This window comes from Prionailurus viverrinus, chromosome B4 (genome assembly GCF_022837055.1).
Source record: "Prionailurus viverrinus isolate Anna chromosome B4, UM_Priviv_1.0, whole genome shotgun sequence".
In the NCBI taxonomy this organism is placed as follows: domain Eukaryota; kingdom Metazoa; phylum Chordata; class Mammalia; order Carnivora; family Felidae; genus Prionailurus; species Prionailurus viverrinus.
Window position 1 is genome coordinate 19602192 of NC_062567.1, and position 17906 is coordinate 19620097.

Below are 17906 nucleotides of genomic sequence, written 5' to 3' on the forward strand. Positions count from 1 at the left end.
AAACCCATCAAAGCCAAATGCTTGCAGCATTCTGAAACATGCGCGTGTCTTTCTGTGTTAACTGCGAGAGTTAATATGAAGGTGCACGCTAACTGCATGCCTGCTTCGAAATACTTCGTTTGCTTTCCACACACTGAGTTGCGGAGCCGGCAGGAATGTGGAGGCGAGTCAGAGATGGGGCGGCCATCTGAAAAGTGGGCTCTGCGGCAAGCCTCCCTCCTCGCCGCCTTGCTCGAGGCAGAGTAGTCGTGGACATCCGACAGAAACCACGTCATTCTAGTAACCTCGGAGCACTGTGGCTCTTCCTTCACTCGGCCCCAGTACACCCGGTGCTGGCTCCTGATCGTGTTACTGACGTGCGTCTTAATAACAAGACGTGAGAGCAACAGACACATTGATACAGGACTTACTATGGGCCAGCCACCCTTCTAAGTGCTTTACAAGTATTAGTTTCTCACAGCAACCCATGGGGTGGATGTACTGCCTCGTTTTGCAAATGGGGAAACCGAGGCGCAGAGACGTTACATTACTTGACCAAGACCACATAGCCGTAATAAGTAACGGGGTTGGCGTTGGACCCCAGGCCGTCTGGCCCCAGAGTCGGTTTTCAGCATGTTACTTATTTACCCACAGTCCTCGGTGCCCTCTGTGCCCAAACGAGGCAGTTTGGAACATGAAAATGGAAAGGGTGGGGAGAGTTTCCAGCTCTTGGATACCTGGCTGGGTGCGGGGCGCTGTGCCCACAGACCTCTCGCACATTGCCACCCACGTCCTTTGTGTCCCTCCAGACGCGTGGCCTATTTCTTTCTCGTCTCCTGAGCATGTGCGGGCCAGAAGCGTTTGCGCTTTACTGTGAGGGCTTGAACCGTGAGGTTTAGGAAGCCTCCAGCAGACTGGCCTTTGTACAGAGGTGGCCTCTTTCCCATTGGTCAGTCTTCAGTGACCACACTGACCTCTTTCCCTTTCCTTTCCTTTTATTTTATTTTTTTTTTATTTTTAAAGTTTATTTGTTTTTGAGAGAGAGAGAGAGAGCACGTGTGCGCAACCCAGGGAGGGGCAGAGAGAGGGGGAGAGAGAGAATCCCAAGCAGACTCCTCCTTGTCAGTGCAGAGCCAGACTCGGGGCTCAGGCTCACTAGCCGCAACATGGAAACCTGAGCCCAAACCAAGAGTCAAGCCCTTAGCCCACGGAGCCACCCAGGGGCCCCTGCCTTTCCTTTTTTAGTAACCGGTCTCACGGGTCTTTTGCGGGGGGGGGGGGGGGGGGGGGCAACAAGCTCAAACTGGAAAGTTTGTCCCCAAGGGGACATTCAAGTAAAAGTTCGGCCAGACTTGCCACAGAGAATCATCGCCCCTCCCCCCACGGTCTCACTTACGATGGGGTGTTTACCTCTAATTTTTTCCCATGCTGCTTAATCATTTTCATGTCTCTGTAATTTCACGTTTCTATAATTCTGTAATTTCTATAATTCATTTAAAATGGAGCTAAATTATTTCCTTGCACACGTGTCGTGCGCTGAACAGGAGGGCAGGAGAGGAGAAAAATGCCACGCATGGCTTCTCCCTACAATTTAAAATCTGCCGCCATTTTAACTGTTCCTGTCTTCTTGCAGAATAGAGATTTAGCTTCATAATGTGGGATTTTCCATCATAAATTGTGCAGTGTTTAGGGTGCCCTGCACTGTTGTCTTCCCTTATGCTTGAAAGAAATTCTCAGCACTGACTTTTTTTTTTTGGATATATCAGCCAGTAATGGGATATTTGAAAGTCGTTTTGAGGGATTATTTTTTGAAAAGCATTTATACACAAGTTACAATGACAGTGGTGTATTTTGGAGGAACGGGATGTAATAAGGTTGGAAATTGATGGTCTTCCTCCTTTTTGGTTAAAGGAGTAACGCTCAGCCTCGGAGGATGTCATGTCCTCTGGTTTGAAATTGGAAGTAACCATTTACTCATGTCAGGCGGGGTGGACACAGAAAGAGGGTGGGTGTATTCTCTTCTCTCACATAGGACCCCCCAAGCCGAGGGGCCCCCACTGGATAGCTGGGAGCCCCGCCATCTAGAACCGCCCTCAAGTGAGCAGCTCTCCACAAGGGTAGCTAGATGCTGTCTATCATTTATAGTTGACAACTTCCTGAGCATTTTTTTCAGTGACTCCTCACCACATCTATATCAAGTAGATATTTTGATTATTTTGTAGAAGTGAGAATGAAGGTTCCAGAGAGCCTTCACATTGCCAGTGCACGGCCGGATTGGAATCTGCATTCTGTAAGAACCTTGTGGTAAAGAGGAAAGTGCTCTCATTCTAAATCTTGTCCTCCGTGTTCCCAGACCCTGATGTTCTTTCTTATAGTGGCTCTAGAGGGAAAAAGAACCTTTACCCTGAAATTGTCAGAACTTTCACATGTATTTTTGCATTTGAAAAGCATTCCAGTGACATTGGGAGGCTGGCTGGTGGTGGTGATGGGTGTGTGTGTTTGAGTTGGAGAGCATCAGCAGATTCTACTCTCAAGAAGTCTGAAGAGGGTCTGGCCACAAGCACGGAAGGCATGGCCGCCTCCAACACCCCAGTGTCCCGCCTGGCCCAGCTCCCTGTGGCCTTCCTCACTGCAGGGGGACTGGGGACACCTTCAGATCTCCCAGGATAAGTAAGTCAAAGGAGGGGCCTCTGCTCACAGGGAAAGCCTCTCCTTACACTGCAGTGCGGTTCAGCTCTAGGGGGCCCCACGTCCTCTCCAGAAAGGACTGCAGCCTGGGCTGTGAGGACGGATTCGCAAATGGCTTTGTTAGGAGGCCTTCTACAGGGCATATTTAGCATTCCTTGTTAGGCTGGTTGTATTTGACTTGAAATTTCAAAGCCCCCTGGCAGGCCCTTGCTTTTCATCACCCATAATAACAGCAGCCCTCACTCAGACACCTTTTATCCTGAAACCTTTGAAGTGCATTGCTAGCTCTCTGAATTGTAAAGGCATCTGCCCCTGCTTTGCTCAGACTTCTCCCAGCGAGGACAGTGGGAGCCCAAGCCTGTGACACTTACTTGTTTATAATGCACATCTTCTTGTTTCAAAATACAGGAGGGGAAAGAGAGAGAGAGAGAGAAATAATGAGTGATTGATTCGAGGCAGCTTGGAGTCAAGAGACATCCACTTCGGTGGATAAACTAAAAAATCTGAAGGCAAAATCTCAGAGGAGGCGGAGACAAATTTAGGAGTATAGCTAACTGTGATTGGCTTGACCATTAACTTCAGGGTCAGTCTTTCTGATAGATGCGACATTTTACATATGTTCTACATACTTCCCGTTATAGCACAGAGGAACACTTTTTAACTCCTTCACTAGGGGAAGTCGTTTTCCTTGTGTTAAACTCCACAAGTGCCATTGTTTTGCTCTTGCCTTCTGAAAAGGGACATCCATCCCCATAACAGACAGGGTGCACGAGGAAACGGCGTGTTCTTTGCCTGGCCTTTTCGCGTGTATCAACTCCTTTAAGAGGAAAACACAACACTAAAGAGAACTAACTGCAGGAGTGTGTGTCTGAAAGGGCGGGGGGGGGGGGGTCTGAGTTAACGAGATCCAGATTTGGAACTCGCTGATGGTATAACTTTGTAACCCCATGGAAGAATGCTAAAGACAGAGGGAGGCAAGCTAGGCCTTATCTTCTTTCCAAAGGCTTTGTCTCATTGCGGCTTGGGAGGGAAGTCGGAGAACAGCAGGTTCAAGGTGCTGTTTCAGAAGCGAGGCCTGTGTCCTATTACAGGTAGGACACCAGGCAGGCAGGTGGCGGGTTGGCATCTAATCCTGAAAGTGGGAGAGGCTGCCCTGCAAGCTGACCTGGGGAGGGGCCCAGGGCGCATCTGCTCCTTTAGGCACAAGCCTCGAAAAGGGAAAAAATGAGAATCATATCACCTACATACTACGAAGGGGTTGAAACATAGAAAATATTCAACAGACTGTAAAAAAGAAAAATTGCTAAAGTTCCCAATTTACCTGGAGTCAAATTTTAAGAGCCCTTGGGGCGCCTGGGTGGCTCAGTCGGTTAAGCATCCGGCTTCAGCTCAAGTCACGATCTCACATTCTGTGGGTTCGAGCCCCGCGTCAGGCTCTGTGCTGACAGCTCAGAGCCTGGAGCCTGTTTCAGATTCTATGTCTCCCTCTTCCTCTGATCCTCCCCTGTTCATGCTCTCTCTCTCTCTGTCTCAAAAATAAATAAATGTTTTATAAAAAAATTAAAAAAAAAATTTTAAGAGCCCTAAAGTTAAGTTATAGTAATGGCGGCAGAACTGCAGATGGGAGGGGGGAGAAAAAGAACTACGGATGCAAGAATCTTGTCTCCTTAAAAGGTAAAGTGCATTATCTTCATGTCCAAAAAATAACGGATGGCTTTTGGCTCTTCTTTCTTAGCTGTAATCTTTTTTGGACGTGGACGTCCACCCAATTCTGGATTCCTGCAGAATTTTGCATGGCATGAAAATGAAAATGTGTCTTCTTCGTTCCTGTGTTTTCCCCATGCATTTGAGTCCTCATGTCAGGGGCCATTTTAAGGATGAGTCCTTTTACGTGGAATCTAATCGTAGGGATTACACATGAGAAGACAGGTGTGGGTTTGAGTATCTTCAGGTCACCATAGACAAGAACCTTTCTGGCTTCTAAATGTTTTGTGAGACAGTCTTCCCTTCCCCTGATCTGCTCTTTAAAAATATCATGCTTAGGGGCGCCTGGGTGGCTCAGTCGGTTAAGTGTCCGACGTCAGCTCAGGTCTGATCTCACAGTTCACAGGTTTGAGCCCCGCATCAGGCTCTGTGCTGACAGCTCAGAGCCTGGAGCCTGCTTCGGATTCTGTGTCCCCCCACTCTCTCTCTACCCCTCTCCTGCTCACACTCTGTCTCTCTCTCAAAAATAAACATTAAAATTTTTTAAAAATATCATGCTCATTCTGTAAATCTCTGATTTGCAGAAGCAATTTATTCTCATTTGGGACAAATAAGGAGGAAAGTATGTTACTCAGAATACTAACCTATAGAGAAAACCAATGCTAATATTTGGAGGTATTGCTTCCATTTCTGAAGTTATAGTTGAAAAAAAAATCCTTCAAAGACCCTGATGATGACTGTGTAATATTCCATTGTTTGGTTCCATGATACTTTTGTTAGTCACCCTTCTATGTTACTCTAGGTTTATTTATTCTATTATAGATGTAACATACACAGATTTACTCCCTGACCCACTAATAAAGAAAGTATCACCTTTCTACTTTTTGCAGATCAAACTCATCTGGTGTGACTTCAGCAATTATTGAGAAATTTATTCTTATCACTTGGGGTCATAAATCAATCCTAAGGAATGCATCTAGTCCCATAAAACTGGCTAAGCTTGGAACCAGTTTCAAACACTGTAAGCATGCCCTACATCCGTCTTCCCCAGTGGGGACACTCCTTGTAAATGGAATCCAGGTCTTCATAATTTGAAAAACACCATGGCGGCCGCCACCACCACCACCAATAAAACTAGCATGCTCCAGCTGGTCCTGCACAGTCATTCATCCCCCCTTTTCCTGCCCAATTGGCAACCTTCCTCCTCACCCAGTGGAGGGTGGGAGGACACCACCATATTTATTTTCCAAATGCCTTCACCTCCTAAGTCCAATCTAGGGAGAAGGTCTTCCTGTTGGCCTCTGTGGCATAAAGACAAGTTAATAGACCTTCCCCTGGGAAGACCTTAGAACGCAAAGGCTTGGCAATTTTTTTCAGGAAATAAGCGACAGGAGTAGATGTTCCATAATTTTTTTTTTGTTTGTTGCTGACAACTGAGAGGACAAGAGAATTAATACCTCAAAAGATTCATGTGACACAGAAATAACGTGAAAGAGAGGATCTGTGTAGCGTGGTGCCTCTATAAATAATGAGGAAGCATCCTTTTCGGCACCGGCTGTCCTTGTCATTGGTTTCTCGGCATCTGTAGAGGGGGCTTTGCAAGGGGAGAGGTGGGTGGCAGAGAGGTCCCGCGTGGCTCACGTGGCTCAGTGCCGTGCCTGCCTTGCTGTGTGGATGCCTGTGGCCGGCTCTAGACAGGGAGGCAATGGCCAGTGACTCCTTGGCGTCACTGCCCTTTTCATCTTTCTGATCTGATAACGAAGTAACACACACGGCGAAGGAAAATGTGGAGACGAAAGACACAGTTGTGCTTTGCCCAACTGCTGAGTCGTCTGATTTTACTCCAGACCAAACATCTTTGTGTTTTCACAGGTGAAAATCATGAAAAATGTCTGGGTACCCTTTTGGTGGAAAGAGGGGGGAAGGGGTTGAAATATTACCCTTGAAGAAACAGGGCAGACGCTGAGTTTATCAGGGGTAACTCATCAAAATAAATCCCAGAGAAAACGCGTCCCCTCGGTCCAAGCTGAGGAAGGGAAATACTGATTTTCAGAGCTAAACTTCAGACAGAAGGGACTTCTAAGAATCTCAGGTGTGCACGGTTGCAAGTTGGCGTCAAAGGGGGGCTTGTGCAGATATGCCCTTCCGGTCGCAAGGCCCAGAAGTTCCTGGTTGACTGGAAAGCTGGCACGTGTCCCCGAGCTGCTCTCATGGCACGCGGATATGCACTAAACAGTCAGTTGTGTGTGTGTTTACACCGACAGCAGGACCCTTTAGTGCTTGCACTCACATTTTCTATTAAAAATAAAAGCTGATTTCTTCTCCTCTAAGTCTTTGGCACCAGACCCACCCAAAACTTTCATAATTGCTATAAAACCAAGCAATTCTGTCTTACGTGTGTATTATAGTTCTCACGTCCACCTGACATGTTCTAGAACTGTGGATGTCCTCTGTCTATTCCCCAGCCTGGCCATCAGCAGAAGAATGGCCCTTGAGGAGACAGCGGCTTGGGTTTTGTTTTTCTGGCCCTCAGCCGCAGAAGTTGTGGGAAGTAGCCAAAGAGCCTTGCAGAGACCAGGGCCTGCTGCTTCTGACACGTGCCTGGCTGTGGGTCCCAGGCTTACCTGACGGCGGCAGCCGGGCCACCCGAAGGGAGCCGATGTCGGTCGATGCAGATACAGCCATCTGGGGTGGGTTTCCGTAAGGATGGAGGCAGGATGGGAGCCAGGTGTCCTCGGTGAGCTTTTGCTGTTCTTCCCGTCCCCGGTTCCAAGCCCAGCAGATGCCTTAGAATTTGGAAACAAGGAGGGGCTCCCGGCTGGTTCAGTCAGTGGAGCATGTGACTCTTGATCTCGGGGTCATGAGTTCGGGCCTCCCCATTGGATGTAGATATTAAATAAAAGAATTCGGGGGGGGGGGGCACCTAGGTGGCACAGTTAAATGTCTGACTTTTGATCTCGGCTCAGGTTATGATCTCACAGTTTGTAAGCTGCATCCCCGCTTAGGATTCTGTTTGTCCTTCTCTCTGCCCCTCTCCCTCTCCCTCTTGTTCTCTCTCTCTTTCTCTCTCTCTCTCTCTCTCTCTGAAAATAAATAAATACACTTATTAAAAATTTTTTTAAAGTAAAGTCATTTGTAAACAAGGAGAGGCAAAGAAGGAAGGCAAGTGATTGTGCTATGGTTTGTAGAAAGACTCTGTGAGTAGAGAAACTTAAACTTTCCTTAGCGACAGCTCGTTAATTCTCCGGAAGCCAGAGGAACATGGAGCAGGGATGAGAGAGAAAACGAAAGTCTGGGGATGATCCATCGTTGTTAACTTCTAATAGTTTGCACCTTGAATCTTTCACGAGAGTACTTAACAGCCAGAAAGTTCTCTTCAACTCAAGTCAGAATTTTAACTAGGTTTGAGTCAAAAGCTCCCCAAGCACAAGAATTAAAGAGATTACAGTGTCTGAATGTCGTGATCAAATTAACCAAGTCAGTTAATGAGTCCTGCTGATCCTCGAACAACGCAGGGCTTGGGGAGCCGACCCCCCACACAGTCAAATCTGTGTGTATAACTTCTGACTCCCCCAGAACAACCACCAATAGCTTACTATTGACTGGACGCCTTGCCGATAACGTAAACAGTCAGTGAACTCATATTTTGTATATTATATGTGTTATATACTGTAATCTTACAATACAGTAAGCCAGAGAAAAGAAAATGGTATTGAGGACATCGTAAGGAAAAGAAAATATACTTACAGTATACCAAAAAATCCAGGTACGAGTTGCACAGTTGAAACCTATTTTATCCAAAGTCAACCCTATTAGCATAATGAATTATTCCAAATACGTTTGAAATGTCATATTTCTGAATTCTCTGTGGAAACTGGGCACTAATTAGGATGATGCAAAACTTCAGGAAGCCAACGTTGAGTTTTGTTCTCAAAATATGACATAATTTGAAGTGACGTGAGTCACCTGGCTAACCAGACGCCTCACCGCTCCTGAAGGTGAACATATTATATAAAGCTACATTTGCAGGTTTCCTTTTCTGGATCTCGGCATTTCAACTTTGACTTCCAGGGGTCCGAAAGATGGGAATGGAAACCCATCATCAAAGCCTCTAGCTTAAACTTGCCTTTCTCTTTGGCTTTGGTCTCCAAATACAACAGCAGTACGAAGAATAAGAATAAATTTGATCTCCTCGTACAGCATAATGCTCCTGGTGAACATTTCAGCAAATATTTGTTCATGATGATAAAGTGCAAGTGTGGCAGTCTTTTAAAAATTAATGCTGTGCAACCATGTTGCATGCACTTGGGGAGGAAAGTGTGGAAACCTAAATCTTAGTGCTAGCTAAGCCGCACATTTCTATCAAGCAAGTGCAATCAGGTAAATAATTTGAAGGAAATCTTAGTAAATGAAAGTCTGAGTGACATAGTTTTTGCTTCTTTGTGTAGTGTGTATGTCTAAGTTAGGAAATTTTAAGTGTGTGTGTGTGTGTGTGTGTGTGTGTGTGTGTGTTTTGAGACAGAGAGCATGAGCGGGGCAGGGGCAGAGAGAGAGGGAGACACAGAATCCAAAGCAGGCTCCAGCTCTGAGCCATCAGCACAGAGCCCGATGCAGGGCTCGAACTCAGGAACCAGGAAGATCATGACCTGAGCCGAAGTCAGATGCTCAACCGACTGAGCCACCCAGGCACCCCTAAGTTACGAGATTTTACTCCTGAAAGGACTCACTACCAACTAGTTCAGCCTCTGGTCTTACAGATGAGAAACTATGACTTAGTTAGGCTAAATACCACCCACTTTTTGGTAGAAGCTGAACTGGAGCCAGCGTCTCCAGACTCCTGGTTAAATGACTTTACCACTGACCGCCAGCTCTGGAATCTTACAGACTTGGTCCCAGTTGCTTCACTTGCTAGAATTTCAGGCAAGTTGTGTAAATGATTTGTTTTCTCAGCGGCAACCAGTATCATGAAGCAGCGAGGGTTTAATGAGATTACCGTGTGTCGATCACAGTGAAGCAGGCATCGGTTTGTTAGTCCCTGCTCGCTCCTGTCACCGTTTTCTAGAGGACCATTCTGTGCATGAAGCAAAGGCGGGATCTGCGTGAAGCCTGTCACCCCAGCATCTCTTGGTGATAGAAAGCTTTCTTTGAAGAAGGGAAGACTAGAAAGGCTAAATGGAGTTCAGGTGGCCAGGTTTACACAAACCATCCCTTTGTGCATGACTCCAAAGGACTTCCCATTTGGGTTTGTACGTTTGAGGTCAGTTGGTGATTTGAGGTAAACGTTTAGAAGGCGGTGATAGAAACAGAGGGGAGGATGGTTGGTATCACAGGTCTCCATGAAGCAGGGAGGGAAATGCAGCCTTCCAAACCCTTGAGTCCTGCTCATATGGCTCACATAACATTTCTACCATCCACTGCTCCACGCGTCTTCCCCAGTGAGGGTCAGCTCTCGCTCAGGAGCTTAGGGCAGAGACTCCAAATGCCATGCTGTAGACGATGCCTGATGGAGACTTCGCCTGAGCCAAATGGGAATAACTCCCAAAGTAAAGACTTCTTTATCAGGCCAAATTTGAAAGCGTGTGAGCATCCTGCCCCCCCCCTTTTTTGTTATTGAACCTCTCCTTTCTTGTGTAGTAATAATAGCATACGCAGTGAAAATTTCAGTAAGACATATTTGGGTGCCTTTGCAAAATAACATCTTAGTAACCCTACATCATGCTTTTTAAAGAGATTTTTTAAAAAGAGTTTTTAAAGAGATTTGACTCTATGAACTACAAAATAATGGGAACCAAACTCTGAAGAGTTTAGCTTTCTCCGTGTCTTACTGCTAATATTGGAAACACGCTAGCATCGTTAACAGCCCAGGCAGGGGAGCCGTTAGAATTGGTCTTTGTCAAGTGATGGCTTGTTGCAAGGCACAAAGTCATCTCAAACTAGTTTAAGAACCAAAATGGAAATAATTGGAAGGAATTCATGGGAAAGGCCCCCCACAATGTGCTGGAATCAGAAACCGAGATGCCCAATGGCCCACATAGATGCTGTCTGTCTTTCAGGTCATGAACATCTCTTGTCTGTTTTCTTGAACAGATCTGCCTCATCCTTTCTCTGCACTCTTCCTGTTTCACATTCCCTGTCGATTTCAGCCATGAGTTCATATGGCCTCACATTTCAAATTCTCATGAGGCACTAATGAAATAGCTCCTGTGTCCCAGGTCTCCATGTTTAAGGGAGAGAATATGATTGGTCCAGCCCAAGTCAGGTGACTACTACTTGGTCCAGTCAGCTGAGACTGGCTGGGAATGGGTGACTCTACACTTAATTGCTCATGCCAGTGCATGCTTGAGAGTGAAAGGGCATTTCTACTAATAATCACACTGGGACAACAGGCAAAAGCAGGACTGTCCCCAGGTAGCTGCAATGTCTGTCCATCCTAAGTATGGGACATGGGGCTTCAGGTGCTTATCCACATGGGCAGGGAAGAATTCCTCAGAGAACAGGGACATCGTTTGGGGGCAGGAACTCTTTCAAAGATTGCTGAGCATCAAGTCAAATAACAAAAGGGAAACTTCTCCATGTGTTCAGTGTTACCAAAGAGGTTAGCAGGAGGCAAAATCCTGCCCCGGGGTTGCCTAGGGAAGGATACAACTTGGGACTGCACTGCTTTGGACGATGTGTCTGTTGGTTCAGTTGAGACAGCAGAGCGACATCATGCCTCAGCGTGCGCCCAGGAGAACAAGTCCCTTAAGGGGCCAGCACTTGTCCCACCTTCTCCTGTGTGTCCCCGAGCGCCTAAAGACCTGAGGACACGGGTGCAGGTGCATGTCTCTTAGCATGTTCACCCACGTTCTTCCTCCTCTCCTGACCCACCCTTCGGTGTCAACAGCTACTCCCCCAAACCCTTTCTGCACTCACAGTTAGTTCTTCTTGCCCAGCTGTTATGTATATATTATCCTTGGCCCCGAAATATCCCTGAAATGCCTTATGATCTCAAGAACCAGAAAGCAGTGCTTCTAACCCCAGGAGCCTAGCCCTGTGTTGCATACAGAGACCCTGTTCCGAATGCTTTTTGACTTTTCTTTTTTCGTATATCCAATCACAGAGTATCTGACACTAGTTAGTGTCAGCAATTTCCATTGTCTTTTCTCTGCACTAAATGATGTCTCAGCAGCGAGCTGGCATCTGGGAGGGGGTACCCTGTGAGGAGATTGCTAATATGCAGTGATAGTTTGCAGTGGGAAAATGAATGACACAGAAAAAAGGAAATTTATATTTGGAACTAAGTAGCTGTGTACAGGAAGTTAAAAAAAAAGATTACCCCTTATATTTCTATTTTTATGCACACTACCACCACGATGACCCTGTACAAGAAATAGAAATTTGATTCTGATTTTCTTCGAGGATTATTCCTTTTTGCAATGGAAAATGACAACTCATCAACTGGACCATAGGTGCCGTGGGGTGCAGAGATGACCACACGGCAGAGGTCGTCGACGTGGCCACGTTGCTTCAAGTAATATTATTTCTTGGCTATTTTGCTAAATCGAATGTGTAGTCTTTCTTTTTTTTTTTAAGTCACAGTGAGGACATCTTACCTTGGTATTCTGCTGAGTGTAGCAGCCAGGTAACTACTTCTTTGGAGACCCTACGAATGTATCTAGACCTTGGTGAGCCACACAGTGATTTAAGGAAGATTTTTCTAGTCCAGTAATATTCTCACAGGGTGCCAAAGCCAGATCCCAATCTTTATTACAGAAGCAGACTTTATGGAAAATAAATCTGGGAATAAACCACTTTGGGGGCTTGCGCACAAGAATTAACCCAACGAGACAATTTCACTGTTAATGGCTGTCCTTTCTGGCAAGTAATCTGCGCTGAGAGTTTCCTGTGGAACACCCAGGTTGATCCTCTCCCGGAAGCCACATTCCACACTTCAGGGAGTGTGCGGATCTTCCCGTTTCCAGTTTTCCTCTGTGGAAAGGTCCTGAGAGGTGTAGCAAGGAGTGAGCGTGTAGATACTGCAAGAGTGCCCCTGCCAAGAGGGGTCTCCTTGTACTTTTAGCAAGAAAGAGGGGAAAGAAACCGATCATTGAACCCTCACAGGGTTCCCTGGTGTATCTGGCTAGATAATTTTCACCGTACCTTGTTCCAAAAATCACTAAGAGTTTCAAGACAGCCACAGCAGAACAATAAACCAAGCATGGAACCCTATGAAGTGTGGGGTCCTGTGTGGGGCATAGGGTGTCCACCCACGAAGTTGCTCCTGCCTAGAGAGTTAAGTGTCTCGGTGCTTAACTTCAAAACGCAGTGGCAGCCTTGGGAAGTCTTAAAGGAAATTCAAGAATGCAAGTAAACCCCAAAACTAGCTGCTGTGGACTGCCTGTAGCCTGCCACCAGCCCCTCAGCACCTTTGGTATCTTAGTAAGAGAAAACTCACCTGCCTGATTAATTCTGATCAGTTTGCCTTCCAGAAGGTGCCTGGAATCATGCGATGCTGGTCATGATGGGCAGTGCGAGAGGGGAAAGCGGACATGCGTTTATTCAGCCTAATCCCCTACTTTTGCTGACTCCCTTTCTCTGACCTTCCACAGTATAATCTCTGACCTCCACACAATAGCTCCAGTGATCTTCAAAAAAAATGTATCTGATCCTGGCCCCCTGGCCTCTTGGCCTGCCTAAAATTCCTCTGTGGAGTTCTGGTATCTTAGAATCCGAATGAGCACCCTCACCTTGACTCTGAGGCTCTGTGATCTGATCTCTGCTGGACACCTGCCCCAGCAAGCCTCCAGGGCTTGTCACCTCCTTCTGCGTCGGGGACTTTGCACTTGCTGTCCCCTCCACTTGGAATGCCTCTCCTTCTCTTTATCCCTACCCTCCGGTTTACCCCCTCCTCCCAGCTTACCTCTTTCCTCTTTTTTTTTTTTTTTTTAATGTTTATTTTTGACAGAGAGAGAGCACAAGCGGGGGAGGGGCAGAGAGAGAGAAAGAGAGAGAAACACAGAATCTGAAACAGGCTCCAGGCTCTGAGCTATCAGCACAGAACCTGACACGGGGCTCGAACCCACGGACTGTGAGATTATGACCTGAGCTGAAGTCGGACGCTTAACCGACCCAGGTGCCCCACAGCTTTCCTCTGTTTTGAGAGCACAGTTTCCGTGTCTGATTCTCCACTCAAGCACCCCACCCCCACCAGTCTGAGTTAGCAGAGTCTCACTGCACCTTGAATTCGCCTTTGGTGCTGGTCCCCTGACTAGACTGTAAACACCATGAGGGCAGGGGCATGTGGGTTTTGTGCATCATTCTGGCCCAGTACCGAGGACAGTGCCTGGAGCATGGTGGGTACTCGATATATGTCTGTTGAAAAGGTGACTGGATGTACCACATAGTGCATAGCTGACACTTGGTTACACACTGTCTTGTGTTACCTTTTGCCCTTCACTAATTGTACCAATCAGTTCTCGAACGTTTTGACCCTAGGCAACACGTTGTCTCTTCTTTTCTGCATCTCCCACAATGCTCAGCCAGTAGTCCATGTTCAAGGAATGTTATTGACTAATAGGTTATGGGCATTTTCCACATTAAATTTCCTGCATTGTGGTATAGATAACTAAAAATGCAATTATGTGTCGAGTGTGTGTGTAAGTTGTTATAAACACTTCCTGCTGATTAGCAAGGTCAGTAATAACCAAAGGTAGATACAATCTTACCTATGGGATTGGGGCCTCAAAAGAAGAAATTCAACTGTGATATAAATATCTCCCTCACAATCTGAGTTTACTGATTTTGGAAACAGTCTTGCTGTAAGACTTTGAAGGACTGGCTGTGTTCGGTTTACTGTGGGGTGAGTGCATCATCCATTGAGGCATATTTAAACACGCACAATCCCATCTGTTGTCATAACAACTCTTAGAATTTGGCCAAAGGGATTGATTTGCTATCATTCTTTCCCATGATGTGGCTTGCCTGCAGCTCCTTGCCCAAGGTGGCATTTGTACAGATGAGCAGTGATAAAAATCTTAATGGGATACTTGGGGGCAGTTTTTTTTTTTTTTCCAGTAACTTTCACAACTGGTTCTTTGACCCACTGGGTTTTCAGTTTTCTGTGTCCAGTCCTTCTGATGGAGTCTTTTCCCTACCACACTGTTTGCCAGGATCGGCAGACCTTGATGGCATTGCAAATATTTTCAGCATAATTAATAGTCATTTATTTTCCTACTTTCTCTCAACTGCCTTTTGCAGACAAGAAGCCCCAAACTGTCTCACAGTCCTCAACCTCCCAATCTGGGCGACCCTGCCGAGCATTTATCAGAGACGTCTGGTGATTCTTTGGAAGCCATGTCTGAGGGAGAAGTTCCAAGTCCTTTTTCCAGAGGCAGCCGAACTCGAGCGAGTCTCCCGGTGGTGAGGTCAACCAACCAGACGAAAGAAAGATCTCTGGGTAAGCCTCGGTGGGCAGTTTCTGATGCCTTTTCATTACTGCACGTATGTATTTTTATGCTTCTGAGCACATATCCTTGCATCCGAATATTAATTAGATCTCGTTTTGTCATAACACAAGTCCCAGGGAACTTCACTACTTTTGCATCAAGCTGAAGAAACAGCACGTCCAAACTCGGGCTAGGCCCCATGACTGTTAGTGACAGCCGTAAACACAGGGCTGTTTCTCCCACCAGCACAGGGGGCGTGTGTTTGGTATCGCTTTTCCTTTCAACAAGCTTTTAGGGAAAGCGGAAGGATTCTATTGTTCTGCCTTTACCAACGATCATTTGCTTTTTTAGACTGGAAATTCACTTTCTATCTTGCTTTGCTTTAGAAGAAGTTTTGGGCCCTTTAACAAAATGTACAGGCCGTAAGGATTTAGACCTCTCTGCCCATTTCATAAGCTTAACCTGCCGTTTTAAGGGTCCAGGTCAGTACTTGTTTTTGCGGATAGATGAGGTCATGGGGTAAGAGCAGACAGGGACAGAATCAACCCACAAACGGCTTCAGGGCTGGACCCTGCAGAAAATAGCTAAATTATGCCCCATAAAACCTAGCAGATACCTTGCTTGAAGGCGAAAAGAGCAGAAAGCTGTGAGGAGGAATCTCGATTTTGTTCCCTTGGTTGCAGAGGATGAGAAAACTGGTTTCAGACGTTGTGCTGGCTGTCCTTTAAAAGAAACCAAACTATTATTATTTGCATTATCAATGCTACTTTTTTACATTAAATTGTGTATAGTTCCTCTTGGGTTAATAATGCAGGTTTTTTTTTTTTTTTTACAAATTATATTTGTAATTTTACAAATTACAGAAGAAAATTACAAAACATCTGTTTTTATCTTTTCTTGGTTTGTTTTTTTTTTGAGGTCCCATAGTTAGACAGCAGAAACAGGCCTCCATTTCCTATCAACCTCACATACAGATGAAGGAATGGGCCACATAGGGGGACCCTGGGCCCGGACAGTGTCCCGACGACACAGGCTTCCACACCAGCACGTGGCTGGGGTGCTCCAATCTGGATGACAGCGCTCCGTGCTTTACCCCCACCGAGTTTGTGCCCATCGGGGAGGGGGGATTTCTCTTTTGTGCTTTGCAGGAAATGAGTGAGGTTCAGGTCTCTGTAAAGATAGCCTGTGCTTTGCAAAATAAAGTGAAGATAAGAAATGCCTGTGCGCCTTCCTCCATACCTGGGGAACACTGAGCCTGCTGGACAGTGCATCCTTTGTCTGGCTGGCAGGACTTTCCTCCAGCAGCCAGGCACAGCTGGGAGTGCAGGTAGATCCTGGCGGGGTTCAGGAAGCAAGTGGGGGCAGAGAAGCTGCCGGGACCAGGAGCTGCCTTGCCCTACGAACGGCTGAGGGTGGCTGGTGTTTTCTCGTGAGGTGGCCGTGCTTCTCTGCAAGGGGCTCGGTTTTCCTGAGCACACCTTGCTCTGACGTTCTGGCGAGTGCAGAGTCACGGCAGATTAAAAAATGTATCCAAGGTGTTTATTCTTCCAGCTCCGCAAGGCACTTTTTGGCCTGTGAGCTTTACAACTCTCGGGCAGAAACAAAGGAATACAGTGAGCAGAGAGGAGAGCAATGAGAAGTTGGCCCGAGCAAGCAAGGGGAGCCACGGTTCCAGAAAGGAGACTGGCGCAAGGCCAGAGGCGTTGGCTCTGCCCTTGGCCGCCTCTTGGTGGCCAATTTGGGAATGTCCTCCTAGCCGCACCTGGCCTCGTGGCGTCATTCAGTTGAGCCAGCATGGGAAATAAACAGGAAAGTGTGAGTCAGGGAGAGTCTAAACACAATCTCCCTGCCGGGGGCCTTGCTCAGCCTTGTGTTCGGGAAAATCCCTAGTGTGCCTGGCTTTATTTAATATGCACACACAGGCTCCGGGAACAGCGGGTCCCCCAGAGAGCCCAGGACCAGGAGCAGTGGGTGGCCTCCAGCACTTGGTGGCGGAGGAACGTGGCGATGACTCCACGGATGGGGGACCCAGCCGCAGCCTCCGGCAGACCCAGCGCCGGTGCCATTTGGAAGCCCCGGTTAACTTTGGGGATCTGTGCACTGTCACTTTATATGCCTCTGCAGAATTTTCAGATCTCTCCCGGAGCCCTGGCGATCCTGTCTTTATTTAAAATTGTCATAGTTTGTCCATAATGGATTTTTGCACTGATTTTGGTTTTTAAAAATTTCTCATGAAAATATTGTTTATCCTGATTGCTGACTTTGGGGAGGCCCCTTAAATTTTGCACCCAAGGATAGTGCTTCTCTCTCCTCACCCGAGGGGCTGCACCATGTGCACCTCCAGGACCCGTCTGTGGAGGCCAAGCTTCTGCACCTGGACAAGGAATCACTGGAGAGGAGGCTTCCCCCAGCTCAGGCAGCACCAGGAAGAGACCTGGGCTCCTTGAGAGTGGGGGCCAGGAGCACGCAGAATCCTCAAACCACTCTCGCTCCCTGGAGGGCACGAAACCTGCTCTCACTTCAGGCAGCCTGTGCCTGGAGATAAACTTGCCTGCTTAATCATTTTTCCACCCGACTAATTCCTCCTTTCCATTACTTTAGCATATTCAAGGGATGAGAGGAGCCCAGGGGGGCTGGGCACGGTGCTTGGTGGACATCGTGTGTCACAGAGGTTTTCAGAAGGCGTGGAGGAGAGACAAGGGGGGGAGAGCACGAGGCGTTGTTCAGCACAGGGAAGTTAGATATGCTGGTGTCTGCATAGCACTCTCCCTGCACGCAGGATGCGGGCTTCCCATCGGGGAGGGGACTCTGGGACTGCAGGCACAGCCCGATGACAGCAGAACCCACGAGCCCTTTCCCATGCTGAAGGCAAAGGTAGCCATTCTTGGAGATCTACAAAGCAGAGAGGTACATAGAGACATCTGCTCAGGGTCTCGGATCCATAACATGGTCAGGTTGCAACGATGGGCCAACTCTGTAGGTTCACTTCCCTGCCGCGCTCTACCCATCCGGAGCCCGGATGCACTCTTCCTCCATGGAACTCATGTCATTTCTCCTTCCCTCTCTCTTTGGTGAAAATAGAGAAGATGAGGAGAAAGAAAGTCCACAAAA

At 47.1% G+C, this 17906-nt stretch overlaps 1 protein-coding gene across 13 annotated transcripts in view; it reads left to right on the forward strand.

Moving 5' to 3' along the window:
• The window catches only part of KIAA1217 (KIAA1217 ortholog), a 303651-nt gene that overhangs the window by 143561 nt on the left and 142184 nt on the right, over nucleotides 1-17906 (forward strand). For all 13 annotated transcript variants that reach the window (XM_047865682.1, XM_047865674.1, XM_047865672.1 and 10 more), the window contains one exon: nucleotides 14608-14806. In XM_047865682.1, coding sequence (XP_047721638.1) covers nucleotides 14608-14806 — 199 coding nt within the window. The remainder of the gene's footprint in view (nucleotides 1-14607; nucleotides 14807-17906) is intronic.